This window comes from Gadus chalcogrammus, chromosome 16, assembly GCF_026213295.1.
Source record: "Gadus chalcogrammus isolate NIFS_2021 chromosome 16, NIFS_Gcha_1.0, whole genome shotgun sequence".
NCBI classification, from domain to species: Eukaryota; Metazoa; Chordata; class Actinopteri; order Gadiformes; family Gadidae; genus Gadus; species Gadus chalcogrammus.
Window position 1 is genome coordinate 20,686,223 of NC_079427.1, and position 22,440 is coordinate 20,708,662.

The 22,440-nt window shown below is 42.7% G+C and overlaps 1 protein-coding gene across 1 annotated transcript in view; it reads right to left on the reverse strand.

The window, feature by feature from the left end:
* The window catches only part of pdgfd (platelet derived growth factor d), a 49,671-nt gene extending 28,357 nt beyond the window's left edge, over nt 1-21,314 (reverse strand). Inside the window, exon 1 of the mRNA XM_056611551.1 lies at nt 20,733-21,314. Within this exon, the coding sequence (XP_056467526.1) occupies nt 20,733-20,853 (121 nt within the window). The 5' untranslated portion in view covers nt 20,854-21,314. The remainder of the gene's footprint in view (nt 1-20,732) is intronic.
* Between the last annotated feature and the right edge of the window lie 1,126 nt (nt 21,315-22,440).

A 22,440-nucleotide genomic window follows, 5' to 3' on the forward strand; every position in this document is an offset into this window, starting at 1 on the left:
TATCAACTTTAAATATCCTCTGCTGATTCTCAGTCACGCTCCTGCCTGCAAGGAGGCTGGAAAAGAAAAGAAAACTCACGTCGTAAACACACACACACACAAACACAGACACACAGTAACGCACACGCCTGAAGGAGAATGCTACATGCCGTGGGGTGTCAGCTTTGGTCAGCATTGGCTCTCGCCCCCCACTCCTGCTCCTTCTTCCCCTCCTACTCTATCTACTCCCTCCCTCTATTCTCTCCATCCTGCACCATCTAATTTAATGGCTAGCTGCTGCCTTTCCTTGCGCTATAGGTGTTTGTTTATGGGCCGATATACGAAACATTAAATTCTTCTGTATTAGCAAATGTGACAACCGTCTGCTGGATGTTAGTTTGGCTATTTGTTTTAACAGTGAACTGTAACCATGGCACTAATTTATCAAGAGCTTGTATAAAAAGCACTTAATCCTGTTGGTAAGCATGACATTTATAATGTTGTAAGGCCGGAAAACTGGGATGATCAAGCTTTCTTATTCTTGTCTGACGCACCGGCTTAGGTTTATTACCATACATCCCAATGTATATTGTATATCTATATCTATATCTTTTACTATACCTTTATCTATATCTATATCTATGGGTTACGGTTAGGGTTTCTCCTCACCTTTAGCTGAGGAGAAATATGTGAATGTTTAGGACAAAATGGAAATACACGATTAAATGTTGATGGAATGGAAGAGTGGAACGGTAAAATGCAAGTTTTTTCAGGAAGTGATAGAGAAGAAGATAGAGGCCACTCTAGATACAGTGTCCGCCGTGCTCCCCTTCAAAGAATTGTGCATGGGAGTGAACTCCCTTTGCGGTGAACAGTGTCACTCTGCCCCTCATAGGAGCCTATCACAGGTCAAAAGGATTTGGACAATCGCTTCAGAAGAGTGTTCGCTTATTAATGTGACACTGGCCGATCTGTCGGGGGAAGGAGTGAGCCTGACAAAGTCGATAGGGGACGCTTATCATTGTGCAGCGGTGTACGGGAAAATAAATGAATGTACTGTTTGTGCCATGGTTTGATAGGGCCGGAAGGCATGTCAAGGACTGCAGCCGGTAAACACGACGCAGCCCCACCAGACGCACAGTCTGGTGATTGGCAACCACTCCCGTACACTTTGCATTGGAAACGATATCACGGCTGAAGTTGACTGTCGGTTAACTTCATGCAAATGAGCGAGGGGTTCAGCGCACGTTCTGCCATGGGATTGGACAATCGTAATTCAGTGAGTACTGGATTCATTGGAATCATGTTGGATATCATATCCTATTTTTAAGGCAGGAAATGAAAACCGTTATACCCCGACCACATCCTCAAGAAACATTGGATCTTCAACGCACGCACCAACTACAGCTGCAGTCCATTTACAAATGTCAGGACATGGCTTAATTTAGACATACACAGCATTGTCAAATTATCAGTTTAATGGGCAATTATAAATCTTAGGCTGCTTCATTCAATTATCGTATAGGCATACTTTAGGCATATGACCTAATCAATTAAAAGGAAGGTGACATTAAAAATCACCTTACTCCCTGGGGGGACGATGTATTTGAGAAGATAGAGAGAGAGAAAGAGGGAGAGCAAAGAAAGACTGAGGCTGATTAAGTAAGAGGGGTTGATCATGCAAATGTCTCCACAATGGAGGTAGGCTTGTCAAAAGCCAGTTTTGGTTTTGTACTTTGTAATTTCCCATATTTACACTTCTGCTTGCTGTGCGTACGCATGACCAGAAACCGTGTGTCCTTTACTCCCGATGAGCGCACACTTTAAAACCAAGAATAAAAACGAAGGCCCTGTTTTCATCTGTGATCCTGGGAGCTGTAGCTGTTTGCCAAGTCTCCTTGGAAATGTGTAGAATAAGTTTTGATTTGTTTTTTGTTAGCCTATCCTCTGCCAATCAACGGGAGCACTCTTAACGACCTGGTTTTGTGAGGAAGTGTTTAATTAATCCATACATTTGTATTGGTTAGATCCTAGATGAGGATATCCAGCTGCTTCATGATCTTTAACTTGTCGACAAGATTGGCGAGTGCTCACCTTATCAGTGAGTAGGAGGTAGGAGGTAAACTAAATATACTTGCATTACTTTGCAGGTTGGCATCCAAATGCTGGATGTAGGCCTAAGATACATTTCATTAATTGTTTCCTTTTTAAATGTCTCGCTCACGCATTTCACTTTTACCTAATAAAATGATGAGAGAGAGAGACAGACAGACAGACAGACAGACAGACAGACAGACAGACAGACAGACGGACAGACGGACAGACAGACGGACAGACGGACAGACAGACAGACAGACAGACAGACAGACAGACAGACAGACAGACAGACAGACAGACAGACAGACAGACAGACAGACAGACAGACAGACAGACAGACAGACAGACAGACAGACAGACAGACACATTATCTCCTTTCCTTTCAGATAGGATGCTCCAGTTTACCCTGTTCTAAAGGAGACACACACAGAAGGAAGCATTGAAGAACCTCTCCTTAGCATTTAGAGAGCTGGAACAGCTCATCTCATGGATGCCACTTAGATACTTCCGGGTCATGTCACTCAGTAAGGAGCCTTCCTAAGCAAAAGAGACTATCGCCCCCAGCCCATGTATACGTGATGACATGCTGTTTCTTGGTCCAGTCAATAGGGGGCCCTGTACCAGCGAACACTGGCACAGGGTCTTTTTTGGTGGCATTGAGAAAACAACCTATTCTGTCATTGCGGTTGGTGATCACGTTGAAAAAGGAGTGGTAGGAATAAAAAGAACAGAGTCCAGTGCATTAGTCTGTCCATAGAGGCACTCATGTGAGCGCTACATATATTCCCATACAGTCGCTATGGCTGCTTGGGCGCACATGTCGCATGAATTATAGAAGACAGCTAGCCTATATGTAATTATAGAAAAAAGCACAGTTCATGCATTACGGCCATGTAGCTCGACACGATTGAGCAAACTTTGCGGGGGTGATGTGAATATGAATTGAGATGAGCATAGTGTCTAAAAAGTCTCAAAGCGTTGCAGTTCAAATGTGTTGCTTTACTGAAATTCAAAAATAAGGCAATTTAAAAATCTGCTTCTGCTCTGGTGGAAGGAAGTCAATACTAAAGAGAAATAAAATCCAATACCACTATTTTCAGCCAACCCCGTTGCATACATAACATGACACTACTTTTATTTTTTGTTTTGAGAAAATATCTTTACAATTGCAGGGATGACACATGCTAAGTAATAACAGCCACTTAGATGGAATAATCGTTAACTGTGCTAGAGATCAATAGGATGATAAGAAAACAGAATAACTGCACTGTAACTAATTTGTAAAAGACCCCATGGAAGCAATTGAATCACAATATCTCTCTGAAAAACCCAGTCTGAGCCTTATATCAGCCTGCCATCAACTATGCCTTGTTCTATCAGCCAAGGCTCTCACACACACACACACACACACACACACACACACACACACACACACACACACACACACACACACACACACACACACACACACACACACACACACACACACACACACACACACACACACGTCACACACACACAATTTAGTTTCACACTGAAACATTGCTTGCTATTAATCCCCAATGGGGAAATTCATCCTCTGCCTTTAACCCATCCTATGCGAGCTAGGAGCGGGGGGGCGCCCAGGAACTAACTCCAGGTGCAGGGACCTTGCCTTGCTTATGGGCAACCAGGCATGTTAACCTTGCATGTTTGCGTGGTGTGGGAGTAAACCAGGGCACCCACGTGAACACGGGAGGAAAACAAGCGCAGGAACACGTGCTCACGCACCTCCACAAGCTAATTAGCGGGCTGATGAGCCAAAGTCATGACTGGGCCCCTGGGACCTCCTGCCTGGTGGTCAGGTGAGTACCAGGCAGGAGGTGTGTGTGTTTGTCAGCTTGTTGGTTTGTGTGTGTTTTTCTACGTGTGTGAGTGTGCGTGCGTGTTGGTCTATGTGTGTGTGTGTGTGTGTGTGTGTGTGTTTGAGTGTGTGTGTGTTTGAATGGTTGCCTGCGTGTGTGTGTGTGTTTGTGTTTGTCTATGTGTGTGTGTGTGTGTGTGTGTGTTTGTGTTTGTCTATGTGTGTGTGTGTGTGTGTGTGTGTTTGAGTGTGTGTGTGTTTGAGTGGTTGTCTGCGTGTGTGTGTGTGTGAGTGTGTGTGGCCGGCTCATTTCTCTAATCCTGGCTCCTCGGGGCTTAGGACATTGTGTTTGCTGTCTATTAATACGTCTGTGTGTGCGGGAGAGAGGACAGCAAAAAAAGTCATTGGACGCTATTTAAATTAGGGATTTATTATTGCATGCATGGGCTCCATAACAGAGCATGTGTGTGTGTGCATGATTGTGTGTTTGTGAGGCTGCGATGCAATGTCCTTACCCAACTGCTGTGTAATGAGGTGACAATAATTCGAATTAAAGCATTTTGGGCGATCAGTTGGGTGCAATGCGTACATTTTACAGAACATACAAAAACACACAATTTTGATATTCCTCATCGCATTATCTTGAGTCTACCTGACAGAGAGAGAGGTTAGATAGACAGCCTGGGTCAACGTGTTCAGAGGGCTTATTCTCTGTCCTCAAAGTCTCTCATACAGAGACCCAGCTGGTCACCCACGTACAGGAGACCCAAATGAGAGAAGGAGGGAGCGGGAGAAATGACAAAAAAGAGGAAGAATGGGAGAGATACTGGAGAGAAAGAGTGAAGAGAAGCCAAGGCTGTAAGAGTGTAAAAAGAACAGTCAACAATATATATTCTAACATCTGTGAGCTCAATACATCAAACACAGCATCCACCAAAGAGCATGCCTGATTAAGATTCATAAATAAACAAGATTTAAATTTGCGTTGGAGAGAGGGCGAGAGAGCGGTGGAGTCTGCATACAAAGAGGCAGTTTCGCTTTCGCCAGTCCGTGAAATATATCCAAATGTTCGATTGGATCATTATCTGCTGTTTATCATATATTTCAAAGGGAAAACTTTGCAGACATCTTCAAATTGCTCAGACTTCTCACACTGTCCAATTTCTGTCTGGTGTAGGCAAGCCTTTTTAGCTGTTCCAAAACATCTCCTAGAGCATGTCTCCATGGCCCTCTCAGGTCTTTGATTAGCCTTAGCATCCACTTAGCTTTCATGAGTACCTCTCAGGTATGGATGATTCCACGCCTATTGATGGAGATAAATTACCCTAATGGCTGCAAAGAAGTGAATGATGAACCGCACTCTGCTGAACGGTTAGACTAAGGACAATCAGATTAGGCATAGTGGAATGAAACAGCTCTGCTTAAGGCTGAACATTTTTCGTTATTCAACCTTTACCAGTTGACTAGTATTTGCTCAGTTTGGATGCAGAGTTTGGGGTATTTGGATGCACGATGGCCCGTTGCACACCAATCAACAGAGCTGGATGATTGACAGTTGATATTTGGGGTTTGGCAGGCGCCGCTTGATTAATGCATAGATTGTGAATGTTCATGAAGGACGATATTGGAATGGTGTATCGCGGCCGACTGCTAAGAAACACCTTATCTTCTATTTTCTTTTCATTTTGGTCGGCAACAAAATGCTTACATCATGGTTGAAACACTTTATTTTTTTGGAAAATGTAATATTTGTGAGGATTTAAATCAATACAGAGGAATTATATTGGCCAGGTGTGTCTCTCTAGTCTCTCTCTATCAGCTGACTATGCATTGCCCACCACCACTCTGTCTGTTAGTTAGAATAATATCTCAAAGAGTTGAATCTCTCTCTCCAACTGCCAACAACGGTTTTACCCGTCTGAATTAAGCACCATCAGGCTCCGAGACATTTAGCGATATTTGGCATATAAAATAATAATTGTCGTTATGACATGCATCATTGCAGTTCCATTGCAGTTCAATTGCAGTTCAATGACCTCCATTCCTCGAGTGTCATTGTATCGTTAACTTAAAAGAGCTAATCACTTTAGTGTTTTGACCTGCAGACTTCGTAACAACCTTTTTTTTTTTGCATGGTTACTGTCCATTATTCTCATTCCTTAAGCCTCCTGGTTGTCTACTTAGCATGCTAACCTCCTCTGTGTGACCTCCTTGCATTTAGCACCCTGGCTGGGTTTACTGAATAATGCAGAGGCACCTAACCTTGGCTGAGTCAGCACAGCGGACAGGTCAGTGTGTATTATACACTCGCTGCTTGACTGGCTCTTGCGGGCAAGACACACGCAGACGCACGCACAAACAAAGAATTAAAGGCACCATGCATACAAACCACCGTATTTATATTCAGAAATGCAAGTAAATTACACGCGACACAAAAAACAAGCACACACACAAATAACTACCAACGCGTCACACACACACACACACACACACACACACACACACAGTCTTCCATGAATATGGAGCTGGTTCGAGGCTATGGGACTCATTAGAAGCCAGCGTTGCACAGAGATGACATCAAGCTCCAAGACAAAGATGAGAACAGACTACATAATCGATTCCCATTAATGCTTCATACCCCATGAAGTAGGGCCATATAAAGATGGAACTTGTTACAAAAGTGGACTGCGACACACTTACTGGGGAATTCAGAATTTGAGTCCTCTTTAAAACGGGTTTAATGCAAAATGACAATGGGTTAATTTGGATAACTTTGGAATCCTAAAGTTTCACTGAAATCACTCGTAACTGTAATGGTTCAGTTTCCTTTGGATGTAGGAAAATGTTATTTATCACAACAATCTACTCAAATCGGTTTTCTGCCTTTCTCCATGAGCTGCATAACCATAGAGACGTATTCATGGTTTTATTTCAGTACTGGCTGCTACTAAAATTATCAAACACATCTTTAAACAAAATCAAAGTACAAACTTTTGTATGTACGCAAACAAAAACGTTTGGGTCATAAATCATACACAACATAAAGAGGGAAATGCTGTGATAGTTAGATTCTACTGCTACTATTAATGCCTTTCTGTCTTTTATGTTATAGCACTGAACTGTGTGTGTGTGTGTATGTGTTTTTCCAAGCACTGTGTTTAAGGCTTGTTAGAGTAGCACTTGGCTCCTGCTGACAGCAACTGCAGCCCGCACAGCAAGCCTGACAAGGACAATCAATTAGCCCTGCACCAAAGACACACATGCAGGCACATTAGCACACACACACGTGCACGCGCACACGCACACACACACACACAGGCAAACCCACAAACGCACAGGCAAACCCACAAACGCACACACACACACACACAGGCAAACCCACAAACGCACACGTTCACACACTGGCTAACACATACACACGGGCATACACACACACACTGGCACACAGTGCGAATAATAAGTTACTGTAATGCTTTATGGATATTATTTCACTCTAAAGTATTGTGTAAAGTAAGTGTAACCTGAATTTTTTCAACTGATAAATTGTATTTGTGGTTGTACTTCTGATTTGTGAACTTGAAGGATGGCCGTTCAAATCCGAATAGTGATTCTCACATGGGAAAATTAATTGAACAAATACACAATCAACCCCAACCTTCATTGTGTGCCGCCTCTTGACGGCGTAAATATAATTAGCCGCGTTTTCCTTGGTGATGGACAGCACTGACTCATGATTCACATTGTAAGATCTTTATACATTGATCACAAATGTACAATATGATTTTTTCACACGACAATAAATAATCACAAATTATTGAGATGAATGGGCCTGTACCTGCACATACACGGAATTGTCGTTTTGCGAGAATGCAACATTAATTAATTCGCACCAATGTCGTATTTTTTCCACGGCTATAGCAGCAAATCCTTTTAACCAATCACATTCGTGTTTCGTTGTAATTGTCCCCATGGACACCGAACAAGTGTAAGGACATGGCGGAGGTGAAAGTCTATTTACCTTTCTCCAGTCAACGTGTTCTCTTACTGCATTCACAGTGGTAAACTACAATCATAGACCTATAATTATCGCTGATTGATCATTAATCTCGATAGTAGTCTGGCTGATGATGTAAATAGTTGTTGATGATGTAAACGAGCATGAAAACTTCATCAGGCGTGACGTGAGAAAAGCATTTTGTTTTCACATGAGGGTAGGCCACGGAGAGAAGGGCGAGATTCGCTTACGGAAATTCAGCGTTCGATTTGTGTTATATTTTGTGAATATAAAAACTGATGGCTGATACATAGAACACAAACAATATAGTTTCATGAAAAATCATTGAGACATTATTTATGTTTTGGATATCAAATGTAAACTACAAAATGCATGTAGTGCAGAGTGCTGTAGTGAGGTTGAAAATACTTTCTAGAAAAGCCACATGGCTTAAGACGTAAAGAAATGTTAAATGGCTTAAATAAAGTGAAGGGATTTGAACAGAGCGAAATGGAGTAAATAATGTAAACACGCATACCGTTTAAAATATGTAAAATTATGGGAAACAAATAAATGTAAAAGTTAAACAAAGAGCTAATGTTATCGAGTTTGAATGCATTTGATATCAAATATAGAATAGCTGAGCAGTTGTTTGTTTGTGTGTGTGTGTGTGTGTGTGTGGGTGTGGGTGTGGGTGTGGGTGTGGGTGTGGGTGTGGGTGGAAGTGGTGGTAGTTACTTGGAAAGGAATGTTATTGATCTTACTAGATTTGGACTCCTTTGAGTCTCAGCTTTCATATGGCACATTACGTAGATAGCATGTTATGCCAGATCGGATTGGCAATTTCCAGGCCAACTATCGACTTAAAACCGCCAAATCAACCAAAAACCCACCCAAAACGTACATTGCCAGAAAACGAATTAATCATATACTTCTGCAATTTTAAGCCATTTATTATTTTAATTTACTTCAAAAATACCATATTGTGTTATATATCCATATCGTGATACAAAATTACTCATATCCTGATATAAGATTTTGTCCATATCGCCCAGCCCTATATACAAGGAACCTCTCATTTATCTCACACACACAAACCACCTAAAGATCACTGACATTCAATAAGATGACATCTGAAATCTGAATGGAAGTGCACAATTCAAAGCTAATCTGAACATTTAAAAATTGGAATGGATTCTTTAGGTGAAAAATTGTGGAAGGTATATGGTCCCAAAGTTTGTAGAGAATATAAAGAAATAAAGAATAAAACCTAAGAAGAACAATAGTTGAGCACTGCATGCAGCACTCACCTAATTAAGTACCTCTGTTAAGGAGAGATTACATGACTTTCAAAGATCAGAGAGCATACTCGATTTGATTTGAGTGTGTATGTTTCCCTCCCGTAATCATCCCAGCCAATACTGTAGTGACTAGGGGTGGGAATCTCTTGGCACCTCATGATTCGATTTGTTTTCCGATTATGAGTAGGGATGCACCGAAATGAAAATTCTTGGCCAAAACCGAAACCGAATATACTGAAACAGTTGGCCGAAAGCCGAAAGCGAATACCGAATGTGGCTTTTGTTGTTTCTCATTCATTTTGCTTTATTTTTTCACCAATGCATAAATCAAACAATTTAATGTCCTTTATAAACTCTTTTGTCTCCATTTAATGAAATAAATCAATGACGCCCCACCGTTCAAATGTTATCCCCCGAACCTGTTTTCGAGAGCGCTAAGTAAAATCCTTCCTGCGGTAGTTTTTTCAATTAGTTGTAAACAAATTTACGTGCAGCTCTTTTTTAATCCCTCTTTTTTAGAAGTGCACCCGGCTCATTCCACGCTGGTTGCTTTTTACAAAAATAAAAATGTTCGGGCTATTTTTTTCTGCTCTTTTACTCCTTCGGCCGAAACCGAAAGTTATGTTTTGGGCCAATTTTGGCCAAACATTTTCGGTGGCCGTATTTTCGGTGCATCCCTATTTACGAGGTCAGCGATTCGATTCTAAAACGATTATCGATGCATCTCGATGCAACAAAAAAAAGTATATGCGTCTTTTCCAAAAAAATATATATACATCTGAGTTTGCTACTCAAGAGTTTGCTAATCACTTCCTACTTTTGTGATGATCATTAAAGACATCAACAGATAAATTAACTTATCTAATATTTTATTAGAGAAAAAGCTTTTGTATATAACTTTCTATCAACAATGCAATAATCAATGCAGCTTGCATTACAAAACAATATGGAAGTGTGGAATAAATAGTGTTCAGTTTTCTTTTCTTTCTAATCTTTATTTTCTATGATCATCGCAATCGTGTCAAGACAAATCCGATTGGCCAATACACACTGAAGATAAATTAAATAATTCTAAAATCACAAAAATCATCTCTCTCTGGTGAACAGAATGTTGCAGCAGGCAAACAAATTCCGATTATTAATTTAACTCATCGAGATGGAATCGTTCTAGAGAGAATCGCGATGCATCGAAGAATCTATTATTTTTCCCACCCCTAGTAGTGACACAATTAATTGTACTTCTTGAGAGTTTATAATATATTTAATACACAGGACTGTATAAAACTAGGAACAAAAAGGTACAAAAAACATGCCTTCTGATACTAAAAAAATCACTAGAAAAGTGAAGAATAGGATCACCATTTTTTCAGTTTTTTTCCAGTTCTGACTTATAACTCCATAATTCTTGAACAATATATGCATGGGACACGGCATATGAATCATCAGATATTCAAAACAGGCACACACAACTAAAGGCGGTATCTGAAGTTAACTGGATGCTTGCCTTTCTGTATGCAGGGTATGTTCACTTTCTATAAACAAATTAGATGGATCTGTTTCCCTTTTTCTTTCATTCTCCAATGATAGAAAGTGGTTAGCAGTCAGGGTCTGATAAGCTATCAGTGATGGATTCACGTATAATCTAATATCCGATCATATTATTTAATCAATCATATTATTGAACATGATTCAATCATTTTCTGACCACAACTGACCATGCTGAAGTAGCAAAAAGCATGCAGGCCTAAAGTAGATGTAAAACACAAAAGCGTGTGACGAGCTAGAGCACCAAGAGCAGAACGCATGCAGTGAATCGGGAGGGCAGGGGCCACCCGCCCAACACACCTAGTCAGCCAACACCAGGGTGCACGATGCAGATCGTAGGTCACGTGCCACTGAGTTTGTATTGATAGCCCGCCATTTTGTCTGTGCGATCCACAACTTATTTTTTCTATCAGGGGGATTGTATTGAAGCCTCTACCTATTTCTCCCAACGATCATTTCCAATTAAACGTCCAATCTATTTGTATTGACATCTAACTCTACGCTCATTCGTATTGACATCCAGTGGTACATCTATTGGTATTCTATGACATTTCAAACCCAGCCTATAAAACAACCAGAGAATTGATTGTCAAATATTGACACACGCATCCATTTATACGAGAAGAATCCAGAAACCAAAACAAAATCAAATTTTGGCCTATTTGGAGACGCATGTTGAGATATTTGCTGGAGATATTCAATCGTCTACAAATTAAAACACTTGATAGTGTATTGAAAGTCACATTGTTGATAGGTGCCCGGATAAAAATACATTAACATTAATCTGAGAAGAGAGCCAACAGCTGCAGCTGAATCTTTGCTCATTGATTCTTTTACTTCCTTCTTTGTGTGTGTGTGTGTGTGTGTGTGTGTGTGTGTGTGTGTGTGTGTGTGTGTGTGTGTGTGTGTGTGTGTGTGTGTGTGTGTGTGTGTGTGTGTGTGTGTGTGTGTGTGTGTGTGTGTGTGTGTGTGTGTGTGTGTGTCTGCATGTCTGCCAGTCAAACCCCAGCTGTGGCAGCCTGAGTTGATTGAATATTAGCCTTGATCCTTTGGGGAGTTGTTGGACGGCAGCTCCAAGTTGATGTGTAGATGTTAGTGTGTGTGTGTGTGTGTGGGTGTGTGTGTGTGTGTTTCCTCTTCGTGATGTGTGATGTTGAGCATACTCTGATGTTATGACAGCAATCTGGAGCTCAGAGTGTGTGTGTGTGTGTGTGTGTGTGTGTGTGACTGTGTATTTGTTTGCATACGTTCATGCATATAGAAGAGTATTGCTGGCTTGAGTCTGTTCACTTGTGTGTGTTTGTGTGTGTGTGTGTGTGTGTGTGTGTGTGTGTGTGTGTGTGTGTGTGTGTGTGTGTGTGTGTGTGTGTGTGTGTGTGTGTGTGGTCGTCAGAGTTAGACTGGGGTCATACTAGCAGGGTGGTTCTGACCTCATCTCACCAAACGGATCACTTATCTCCCTGCAGCCTCCAAAGAGCCACCCCACCACTATCTTTTTCTTCTCTCACTCTTTTTTTCTGTTACCTCTGCCCAGGAACTTTCTCTATTTAAGCTTTCCTTATTATTTCTATGGCTTCGCTTTTATTACTTCTGCTCTCTTTCCCTATATGCTGCCTGTACGTCTCTCTCTCTCTCTCTCTCTCTCTCTCTCTCTCTCTCTCTCTCTCTCTCTCTCTCTCTCTCTCTCTCTCTCTCTCTCTCTCTCTCTCTCTCTCACAATGACTTTCTGTGTTCGGCTCCCATCCTCAGCTCCCCTCACTGCCTCTCTCCATCTCCGACTATGATCTCTGAATCTCTCTGACCACACCCATCTTCCTTTGACTATTCCCCAGTCACAACTCAAAGGCTCTGGGATGAAAGAAGAAAGGAGTAGAGATATCCATGAAGATAGCACAAAAAAGCAGCAGCAAGAAATGACGGCAGAGATTTAAATATGCAGAGAAAAGCTGAGCATTTACATTTTAGTCTTCACTATGCTTATTACCTTACTGGTTCATCGCCTTATTTAAAAATAAACAAAATTCCTCTTGGATTCCCGGGCTCTTAATTACTTCTGTCGTTTTTGAGTTATTAATCTGGGTCAGCAACTTCCACAAATGTTTCTTACTGGAATCAGTAACTTTCAACAGAGAAAGTTTCAGACACACCCACCATCATTCCTGAACCACAACAAGATGCCAAACTCAGTAGGCTACTGTGTTCTGTCATGTTCAGGTGAGCCCCCTTTTTAAGCTCGAATTCGAATACTAAGGGAAAAAAAGGAAAAGGGTTTCAGGCTGGGTGTTTTGGGGAGGGCGTGTTAGGAGGCATGTTATCCCCATGGCTTCAATCAACACCTTAGTTGTGAATGGCTGTTAGTACCGAAATGAAATTCGAATGAAATTCGCCACATTTATAATATAATATTCATGGCTCCGTAATTTCTGCTTTAATAATCGTATGGCTCAATAGACTTTAAGAATTAAAAAAATAGGAGGTCAAAACTTTAGATTAAACACAAAACTTAAAATTGTCCGTTCTGTGTTGTCTATCTACCTTGCGATGCTGCCCACCGTGGCGCTCAATGGCTCGTCATCGCTTTACATGATTGAAGCTCTGCTTCAACAGAGCTGGACTCGAACCCAGAGTGGATCTGAAGCCCACTGCCTTCTCCAAACAGCACTTAGGTGATTTGATTTTCAGGCTAGCAGCTAGAGTAGAGTGCACTGAGGCCGAATCTAGAGTTAACGCGCATGTTTTAATTGTATTTCCCTCCCTCCCCCCTCATCATCCAAAAGATTGGTCGTAGAGTAGACCACCTCGGAAAAGGCGCTTTGAAGTCACGGAAAACAGGCCTGCTATGCTTGGAGTAGAGAGGAACATTCACATACCTGACTTATGTGAACGTCTGTGTTTACGATTATGTTTACGATCAAGAAGACATATTACCATGTACCTGTTCGCCCTTTAAGTGTACCGAAAGCAGTGCTTCCTGCAGATATAGTGGACAGTGCCAATAACTGCAGATACAGAAAAGTACCTTGCCAGTACTTTGACACACACTCACAGACCCAGAACCACACAGAGGCTAACAACGCACACACACACACAGGCTAGGAACACACACACCTATACACACAGAGGCTAATCTCACACACACACACACACACACACACACACACACACACACACACACACACACACACACACACACACACACACACACACACACACACACACACACACACACACACACACACACAAAGGCTAACACAGAAACACACACAAACAGACAAGAAGGACAACTATTAACTTTTGTACCACAGTCACCAAATCACTTAAGAGTCCCTCCCTTTCTGTGTCTTCTCTCTCTTACTCTGATTCTTGCCCACACTGATCAGCATTTTCCCTGCTGCAGTGAGTGCCAAGACACGTCAGCCTTATTTGTGTCAAGCGTCGAGTCAAAGAGGGAGCGCCAGGACAGAGGGGAGCATCACCAACGGGCTCACCAACAATTCACGCTCTCCCGCCTACCCTCCTTGACAGTCCTCTGCTCCCTACGCTCTTACCCCATCCCATTCATCAAAGTGTCTCTCGTCTTTTGCTGGATTTCTCTCTGTTTCCCTTTGCTTCCAGTATACCCTGTCCAAACTTGTATCTCCAGATCATACAACCTCCTACTTTGGTCTTCTTTTTCTGTCTATTAATGCCAATTCAGCAACCCCTCCCCCGAACCTCACATTAGCATGCTTCTTGCTATACTTCTCGTGTCATGCTTTTTTTTTTTTAACGCCCGGCCTCATTTTCTCTCTTGTTTCTGTATCTTCTGGCGTCGGCTTTTCACCACTTCAACTGTTTCCAGTATTTTGGTTCCAGCCTTTGTAGTTAAACATATCTGCTCTGTTGACTGTCTCTGACTGACTCTCTAGGTCTCTCCCTCACACACGCTCTCTCTCATTCTGGCAGAAGCGGTTAGTCAGCAGTATATCTGCATACTTTAACATTCGGGCGAGGGACTTGCAAGCTATGGAAAGAAAAATGCATCTTTATTCAATGGGATTTTGCTCATTAGCACAAGCAGCTATGATCCACGTGAACACTGCTGGTTGTATTAATGTGACTGAAAAACATTCTCGAACCCTGAAACTGTCAATCACTTAAATGGAGACCTAAGTTTCCCATTTCCTCACACTATGTTCTCCTCATCTTCATGACCTTTCACCCCCTCTCACCTCTTGTCTCTCTCTTTTTTTCCCAACTGCTCAACTGTTTGTCCGTCTGTTTTTCTCATCTTTGAACCAGTCCCTTCGTCTGAGCTTATAGCTCATTGCATTCACTGTCCCATCTCAACCTCAACTCGAAGATCCCCATCGCCCTGCAGTTTTTATTTCTCCGCCCAACCCTTATTCTGTTAAACCAGTCTCTTTCATCCCCCATTCCTCCTGTTTTTTCCCTGCGTTATCTGCTCCCACCATGTCCAGCTGTCTCAGCTCTTTAAAGGACTTGTCTCTATCATGTTCTCCCTCTCTCTGCTGCCTCCTCTCTCTTTGCGCTACTTTTCCCTTTTTTTGCCATCTCACTCACCCCTCTTTCCTGTGCCCTCGCTCTCCTGCCCGTCAACACATTCCCCCCAAGCTCAACCAACAATTCCTAGCTCTATTCTCGGTCCGCCTGGCCCTCAGTCTGCTCATATCTTTCCATCCTGTCCTGTCTTCCCAGTCCGTCTGTCCGTCCTCTCTCTTCTCTTTAGTCTGGGCTGACAGGGCGGAAAACGGGCCGGGGGGGACTGCTCTTTTAACCTCCCATATCTCCCGACTTAAACACCTCTCCCCTCGGAGGCCCTGCCTCTTCCCCCTTAAGTCCTGAGAGCAGCTTAAACTCTCTTGACATCTTCTCCGCTTCGCCCCACCGTCCTCCCATCACCTCCTCTCCATTAGCCTCAAATGGGCCATCATTTCATAAGTGCTCTCCTTCCACTGCTCCATGACTCGACATTACAGAGGCCATGCATGCACACAGCCACACGCACGCACGCACGTGCACAGACACACACACACACACACATGGCTACACACAAACACACATGCACGCATGCACACACACATACATTCATGCCCACAAACAGGTAGGCACACACATGCACACACAAATATGCACAGACACGCACGTGTGCACACACACATGCACTCAATCCTTCATGCCAACACATACAGGCATGAAACACACACACATGCACACACACACACATACACACATGCACGATAAAACACACATGCCCACATACACACACACACACACACACACACAATGCATGCAAAGTTGCAAACACGCACACATGCAGGCACGCACATGCCCATACACACACATGGCTACACACAAACACATGCACACATGCTTCCTTAGTGTGAGGCTGTCTGAGTGGTCCCCACCCTATTGTTTCTCTGAAGGGAGGAAAGGACTGGCTGCCAAATGTCTACGAGTGGGAGTGTGTGGTGTGTGCGTGTGTGCATGTGGAAGGGGTGGACAAGGGGAAGAAAGTGAATCTGGAACATGTGTATTTGGGAATTCCCTGGGAGGGGAGATCCTGTTATAATGTGTGTGTGAGTGTTTGTGTCTGCATGGGTGGGTGTACTGGTCTTAGCAGCAGTCTGGAATATATTGTTTTGTATGTGGCAATGCCTGCTTTTATTACATTACTCATCTTTACTGCGCCTCTGCAGCCTAAGGTTTGAGCCCAATCTGCTCAAAGATCTACGTCTCCTACATATTAATACCCGGCAGGTAGGGTGAAGACAGGGGGCGGCTCATCAGCATGGTTCGGTAAACACAGAATGTTGACCTCTTCCCACCGAAGGAAGGCCAGTATTTCCCAGGCTGTTGTTTCGGTGTGAATGCATGGTTAATAGTGGGCGGTTGAGGTGGTAATTGCAGGGAGTTCTCTCTGTGTTTGAGACACATTAATCATCGTCCTTCCCTCCCTTTCCTCTATGTGTTATTTCATGACAAGGAAACATATGTAACCCATTTAAATGCTGTCCCTGTTAGAATCCAACAGAACGAGATTCTGGATCAGCCAGATTCGGCTGAAGGTGAGATTTAAAAGCTGTTGTTTGAGTGTAAATGGCATAGCCATCCATTAGCTCTTAGTGAGTGAAATGCTCTGTGAGAAATTCTGTTTCAAGCATGCACCTGCCTCTGTATGAACCAATTAAGATGATATACCACTTTCGGGATAATAATATAATAATAATGTACCTTGTAATCTTTTGTTTGACTGGCTTGGGGAAGCCATTTGCCGGTCAATCTGAGGTATGTGAAATGGAACAGGGAGGGAAATGCTCCCTCTTTACAACTCTCTAACGTTACCTGCAGCACAATTCAAGCATTTTTCTCCATTGACACAAGATGTATGATTTTGTAAATGTAAACGTGCACTATAAGTGTATGCATGTATGCATGTATGTGCATTGTAAGACGCAGGGCCAGCCCGAAGTCCCTGACACACTCAACACTTTGACATCTTTCTTTCTGTGACACAAAGTCCAAACCGCCATCCCATTGGATGTCTGTGTGTTGCCCGCCTTGGTGTCCCTGCAGCACACCGCTACATAATATTTGCTCAGAGGGCAAGGCTAAATAGGTTTTGATTAAAACAGACAGAGAGAGGCTATGAATGAAAAGTCTGGAAATAGGTAAACACAGGGACCTTCATCGCAGTTCTGTATGATCTCCAGGGTTAAGCCTCCTTTCTGGAAGATGCTGCATCTGCAACCCGATATAACCTTTGTGAAAGGATGCCAGGGTTTCTTAAGAGCAAATTAGTTGGCCAGTGCAGCGATCTCTGCGGTCCTAGAAGAAAGATACCAATTACTTCTCATCATTTCCTCTTTATGTTGTGCTTGAGAGCTAGTCATGTCTTATGGGGGAATACCTTTGGAAGGAGGTATGAAAGGAGGAGTGGGATTTATTAGGGTAAATACTTTGCCTAACGGCTTTGTGTCAATCTTTATAGTTTATATCAGGCAATATTACATTGACGGATATGTTTTTATTGTTGTTCTCTTTTTATACTTTTATTAATCCCAATGGGGGATATGTATTTCATGATTTAGAATTATAGCATGTGGAAATTGTCTCAGTTTAACTAGTCCTGGCAATTACTCAAAGTCAAAAGTCAAACTGAAAGTCATCAATGCTCTATACATGTTTTTGGTATTTTTTCCTATATTGTTTTACCCAAGCTTGCTACATGACTTTCTGCTTTTAGCTTTCCTTCTAAAATAAGCAGCATACATTTATGCTGCAGATTATTATCAAATACTGCCACAATTATTTATAGAAACAAAACAATGGCATCCATATTTAAGGTCACACTAGTCTGTGTGAACTGTTTAACAAACTAACCACTGTGTCTTCCAGGTCGTTTATGTTGGACTCAGTGCCATTATGTGAGTGCACAAGCATGAAACAGGCTCTGTGTGTGTGTGCGTTTGCGTGTGCGTGTGTGTGTGTGTGTGTGTGTGTGTGTGTGTGTGTGTGTGTGTGTGTGTGTGTGTGTGTGTGTGTGCGTGTGCGTGTGTGTGTGTGTGCATGTGTGCATGTGTATCTGATGCATACCTAAACTTAATCTTATGTCAACACAGTAAAGAGATAAGAATGCATTAAAATCACCAAAGTATTCAAAACATTTTGCACCAATACAGTTGTGCAACAACCTCAGTCGACCCGTGTGTGGGTGTGTTGGTGTCTGACGGCCAACCTTCTCACTCAGACACACACTAAACTGTGTGGTTGTGTGCCAGGTTAAACAGTTTACTTATCTAACTAGGCTATGTCTTCTGTTTGCATGTCTCTGGGAGGCTTTCAATGCATGTGTCTGCCAGTGCGCATGCTCGTGTAATCACAAAAAGAGGGGCTATGTGGCCAGTCCTTGAACATGCTGCACATGAGGACCTACGCTTGTACCAACTGCCACTGTTGTATCTTTAGTTTCTGCCAAGCCGTCGCTGTAGAAGAGCCTGATTTATATTTGATTAAACCGGCTGAGATCAATCCATTCTAGTCTGATAGAATGATCTAAAAAAACTACTTCACTAGAGACCTCTGTCTGAGTCCTTGACCCCAAACGACTCCAATGGAGGCTGAAGATAAAGCATTTCATGACAGATTTCAAGTGCGGCTATGATGTAGTGATGGTTAAAAAGCATGCAGTTTGAGGGAGTTTTGATTACTACACCGGTCCTTGATGTCTGGGTACAAATGGCTTGATGAGAAGGAGACGTCCAATTGACAGAGATTTGACAGCCTTGATTTTGTAAACATGTCAATTAAATCCTGCTAGACTGCCTCCTCAAGCTCGTTTAATTGATGATAACATGCAATCCGCTAGTTGTACTCTATGACCATGTGATCAAAGTGTACTACTCTTAACGCCTGTGACTTTTATATGTCCCCGGCTGTTACCAATTGTGAATCCTCCAGCTTACCAGCGTTCCAGCTTTATATCGATAACCCTAACAGTGTAGACCTTAGCTGTCAGTATATCTTAATGGCACCTTAATGTATCAGTGTTATTTGACAGATCATGGTCTCAGATACCAATCTAGGTGAAAGAAGTAATTTGAGTTAAATAGCTGCTTGCCAATAATTAAACACATCGACACATACATCGCTAAACAAAACAAAACCCAAATGATTTAGGGTTGAACTCTCCAGATTATATTTTCAAAGTAAATAAAGCATGACTCAGAAACCGATCTAGGGGATATATTTCATTAATAACATTAACTAACTGTTAACTAGCCCTTAACTAGATGCTAACGAACATCAAACACACACACACACAAACACATACATTTTCTCCAATGTTCTGTTTGGATTACAATAAACAAAACAAACAATTAAGAATTTAGGGGGGAATTCTCCAAATGATACTTTTCAGTACTTTAAGAGAGGTAGATGGCTAGACATAACAATTAATTCCACTGCTCTCGTGTGTATGGCAAGAAACAAATGTGCTGACTAAGACCAAATGAAATTTTTCTTTCCAAATGTCAAACAGCACTGAGATTTATATACATGGCTTGTGTGTTTCTCTGGATGTGGGGCCTGTTTACTTGTACCAGTCAGTCCTACACTACAAAGTGTTGACCTTGACTTTACTCTATTAAAAAACTCACAACCACACACACACACACACACACACACACAAAGCTGTGGGGTTGCTTTTGGCAGGGAAACATGAAAATACCGCTGTATTAGATTCTACCCCGGACAACCAATCTCCTACGTGTGTTTGCGTGCGTGCGTGTGTGTGTGCGTGTGTTTGCGTGCGTGCGTGTGTGTTTGTGTTGGTGGGTGTGAGAGTGAGAGATCCAAAGCATTAGCGTGGCCGTAGCCCCAGGGCTAACTAAAGTCACCATGGCACACCTGCAGGAAGTTAGATAGGCCAGAGGCTGAGAGGATCCGAAGACTCTAGCCAGGAATGTAGGGTTGACAGACTGCTCTCTCTCTGCTGCATGGACAGGCTACCAGGGCTTCAAGAGCCTTCAAAGTTGTAGACAGGCCTGTGGGCTACTAAGTATTACAATGTGATAGTAAGTCAAGCAGTTTGGCAACTTGCAATAGCTAGTGGGTAAGGAATGTGTTAATGGGGTTTTGGATGTATAGGGGTCCAAGATGGCTGGTGGTGTAATGAACGTGGATTGGCTTATTTCGATGAGACATTATGTTCTGCATGCGGTATATATAGACCATTACCATTGTGTTTGATTCCATACTTAATGTACTTCTCATTTCCACATTACACAATATCCCAGACGTTAGCCTACTAGGTATTTCTTTAGTTGCTTAGCCTATATTATTTTATCGTATTTTTTTTGCGAATCTCGAATTCGAGCGGATGAGCATCAGTGATCACGATAGGCTATTGGAAACTTTTTTTTTTTATGAATATCTTGAAGATTGAAAGAAAAGTAACGGGGGGCCTACTCACCGTCTCGTCTGACGTTCCCTCTCATCGCTCTGGTGGTTCCCCCTTGGGCTCGTGCGAGCCCGGCGGATCCCCCCAACGTAACGACGAACAACAAGAGCGCCACGCGCACCTGGGTCTCCATCCTAACCGTCGAGCGTTTGAAGTGGTGCGTCTTAAAAATCCGTTTCCTTTGAACTTGTGCTTGTTAGTAAGTCACAGGCTGAAAAGTTTTGCCCGAGCGATGAACTTTAGTATAAAGTATTCCGTGTAGTTCTCACATCCTCTGGCTCGACTTGACGGAAGAAACTCGTCTGTCTTAACAAACCACCCTCACGCCGACTCCCCGAGATGTTTGGCTGCCGCTGAACTTGAGCACTGGCGAACTCAAGTAGGAAACAAAACGCAGGTGGTTGGTAATATAGCTACGTTCACGGCCAGACATGAGCTTATTGGGCGCCGACCTTCTTAACTTCTAGAAGCAAACGCATTCTGTCTCGTCATTCCGTCTGTCTCGTCAATCAGTCTGAAATAATCCGCATGCTTCGCACATTCTATCTGACACTTCCATGGAGTTCGGTTCGCGGTCTCAAAACTTTGAGCAATAGACACAGACCGCTGCAGCGCGCACGCGGATGCCGAAGTAGGCGTGTGTGTATTTATGTGCGTGTGTGTGTGTTTGTGTGTACGCACGCGCGTGTGCATGTGTGTGTGCGTGTACACGTGTGTGTGTGTGTGTGTGTGTGTGTGTGTGTGTGTGTGTGTGTGTGTGTGTGTGTGTGTGTGTGTGTGTGTGTGTGTGTGTGTGTGTGTAAATGTGTGAGAGGAGGGGTGGAAACACTTCACCCACTTCCTTAGAAATGGTACGAGGAAATGCGCCAGAGGGGACATTTGTCTAGGAAATCATACACAGGCACATTCAGGAGGAAGGCAGCAGCGAGACACAATAAAGGAGACACGACCAAAGTCTAACTAAAGCTCAGATAAAGGCTCAATTAAGGCATTAAGCACCATGACAGCTCTGCAACATGATGACGTTTGTATGGATTCCACTAGACTAGATCGTAATAGCAAAGGACTAAAGTAGAATTTCATCCTAATTTCGTACTACTTTTTTTTATAATAATTTATCAATAGGTTGTATTTAACTCAATTTGTAGTCCGCTTCAAGTGGTCATATAAAAATATGTGTTGCGTCGATTATTTAGTTCCTGACCATATGGTGGACTGTCTCAATTATAATGTACGGCCTTGAAACCTAGATTCAGAATACCAGGCTGACCAGGGCAACTGAATGAAGAGAGTATTTTCCCCAGGCACGGTCAGAGACCAGTTAATGTGCAACAGTCCGGCAGTAAATCCCCAAGGTGTCAAATATTTGTCGTCCACATTTCCCCCTTTGGGTTAAGTCTTATTCTTGATAGTCCGTTCCACTCTCACTCTGTCAGCTCCAAAAGCCCTATCTCCACCCCTGCCCTGTGTTATTCCCAGGTCCCCCCCCCCCCCCTCCCTGGGCTTGGTTCTTGTCCATGCATGCCGTCACATCTAGTTGGAGGATAATTATTCAGACTTCTGCAGAAGGGATGAGCTCGTCTCTTTGGGCTTGGTGTGAAAGGCATTCTCCCTGAGCTCCGTGAGCATTGCTGCTTATTAAACTTTACTTAGGGGAAGATACGTTATTAATAGACTGTTGATTAAAATTAAAAGCTATTAGTTGCCCGTGCTCAACTTC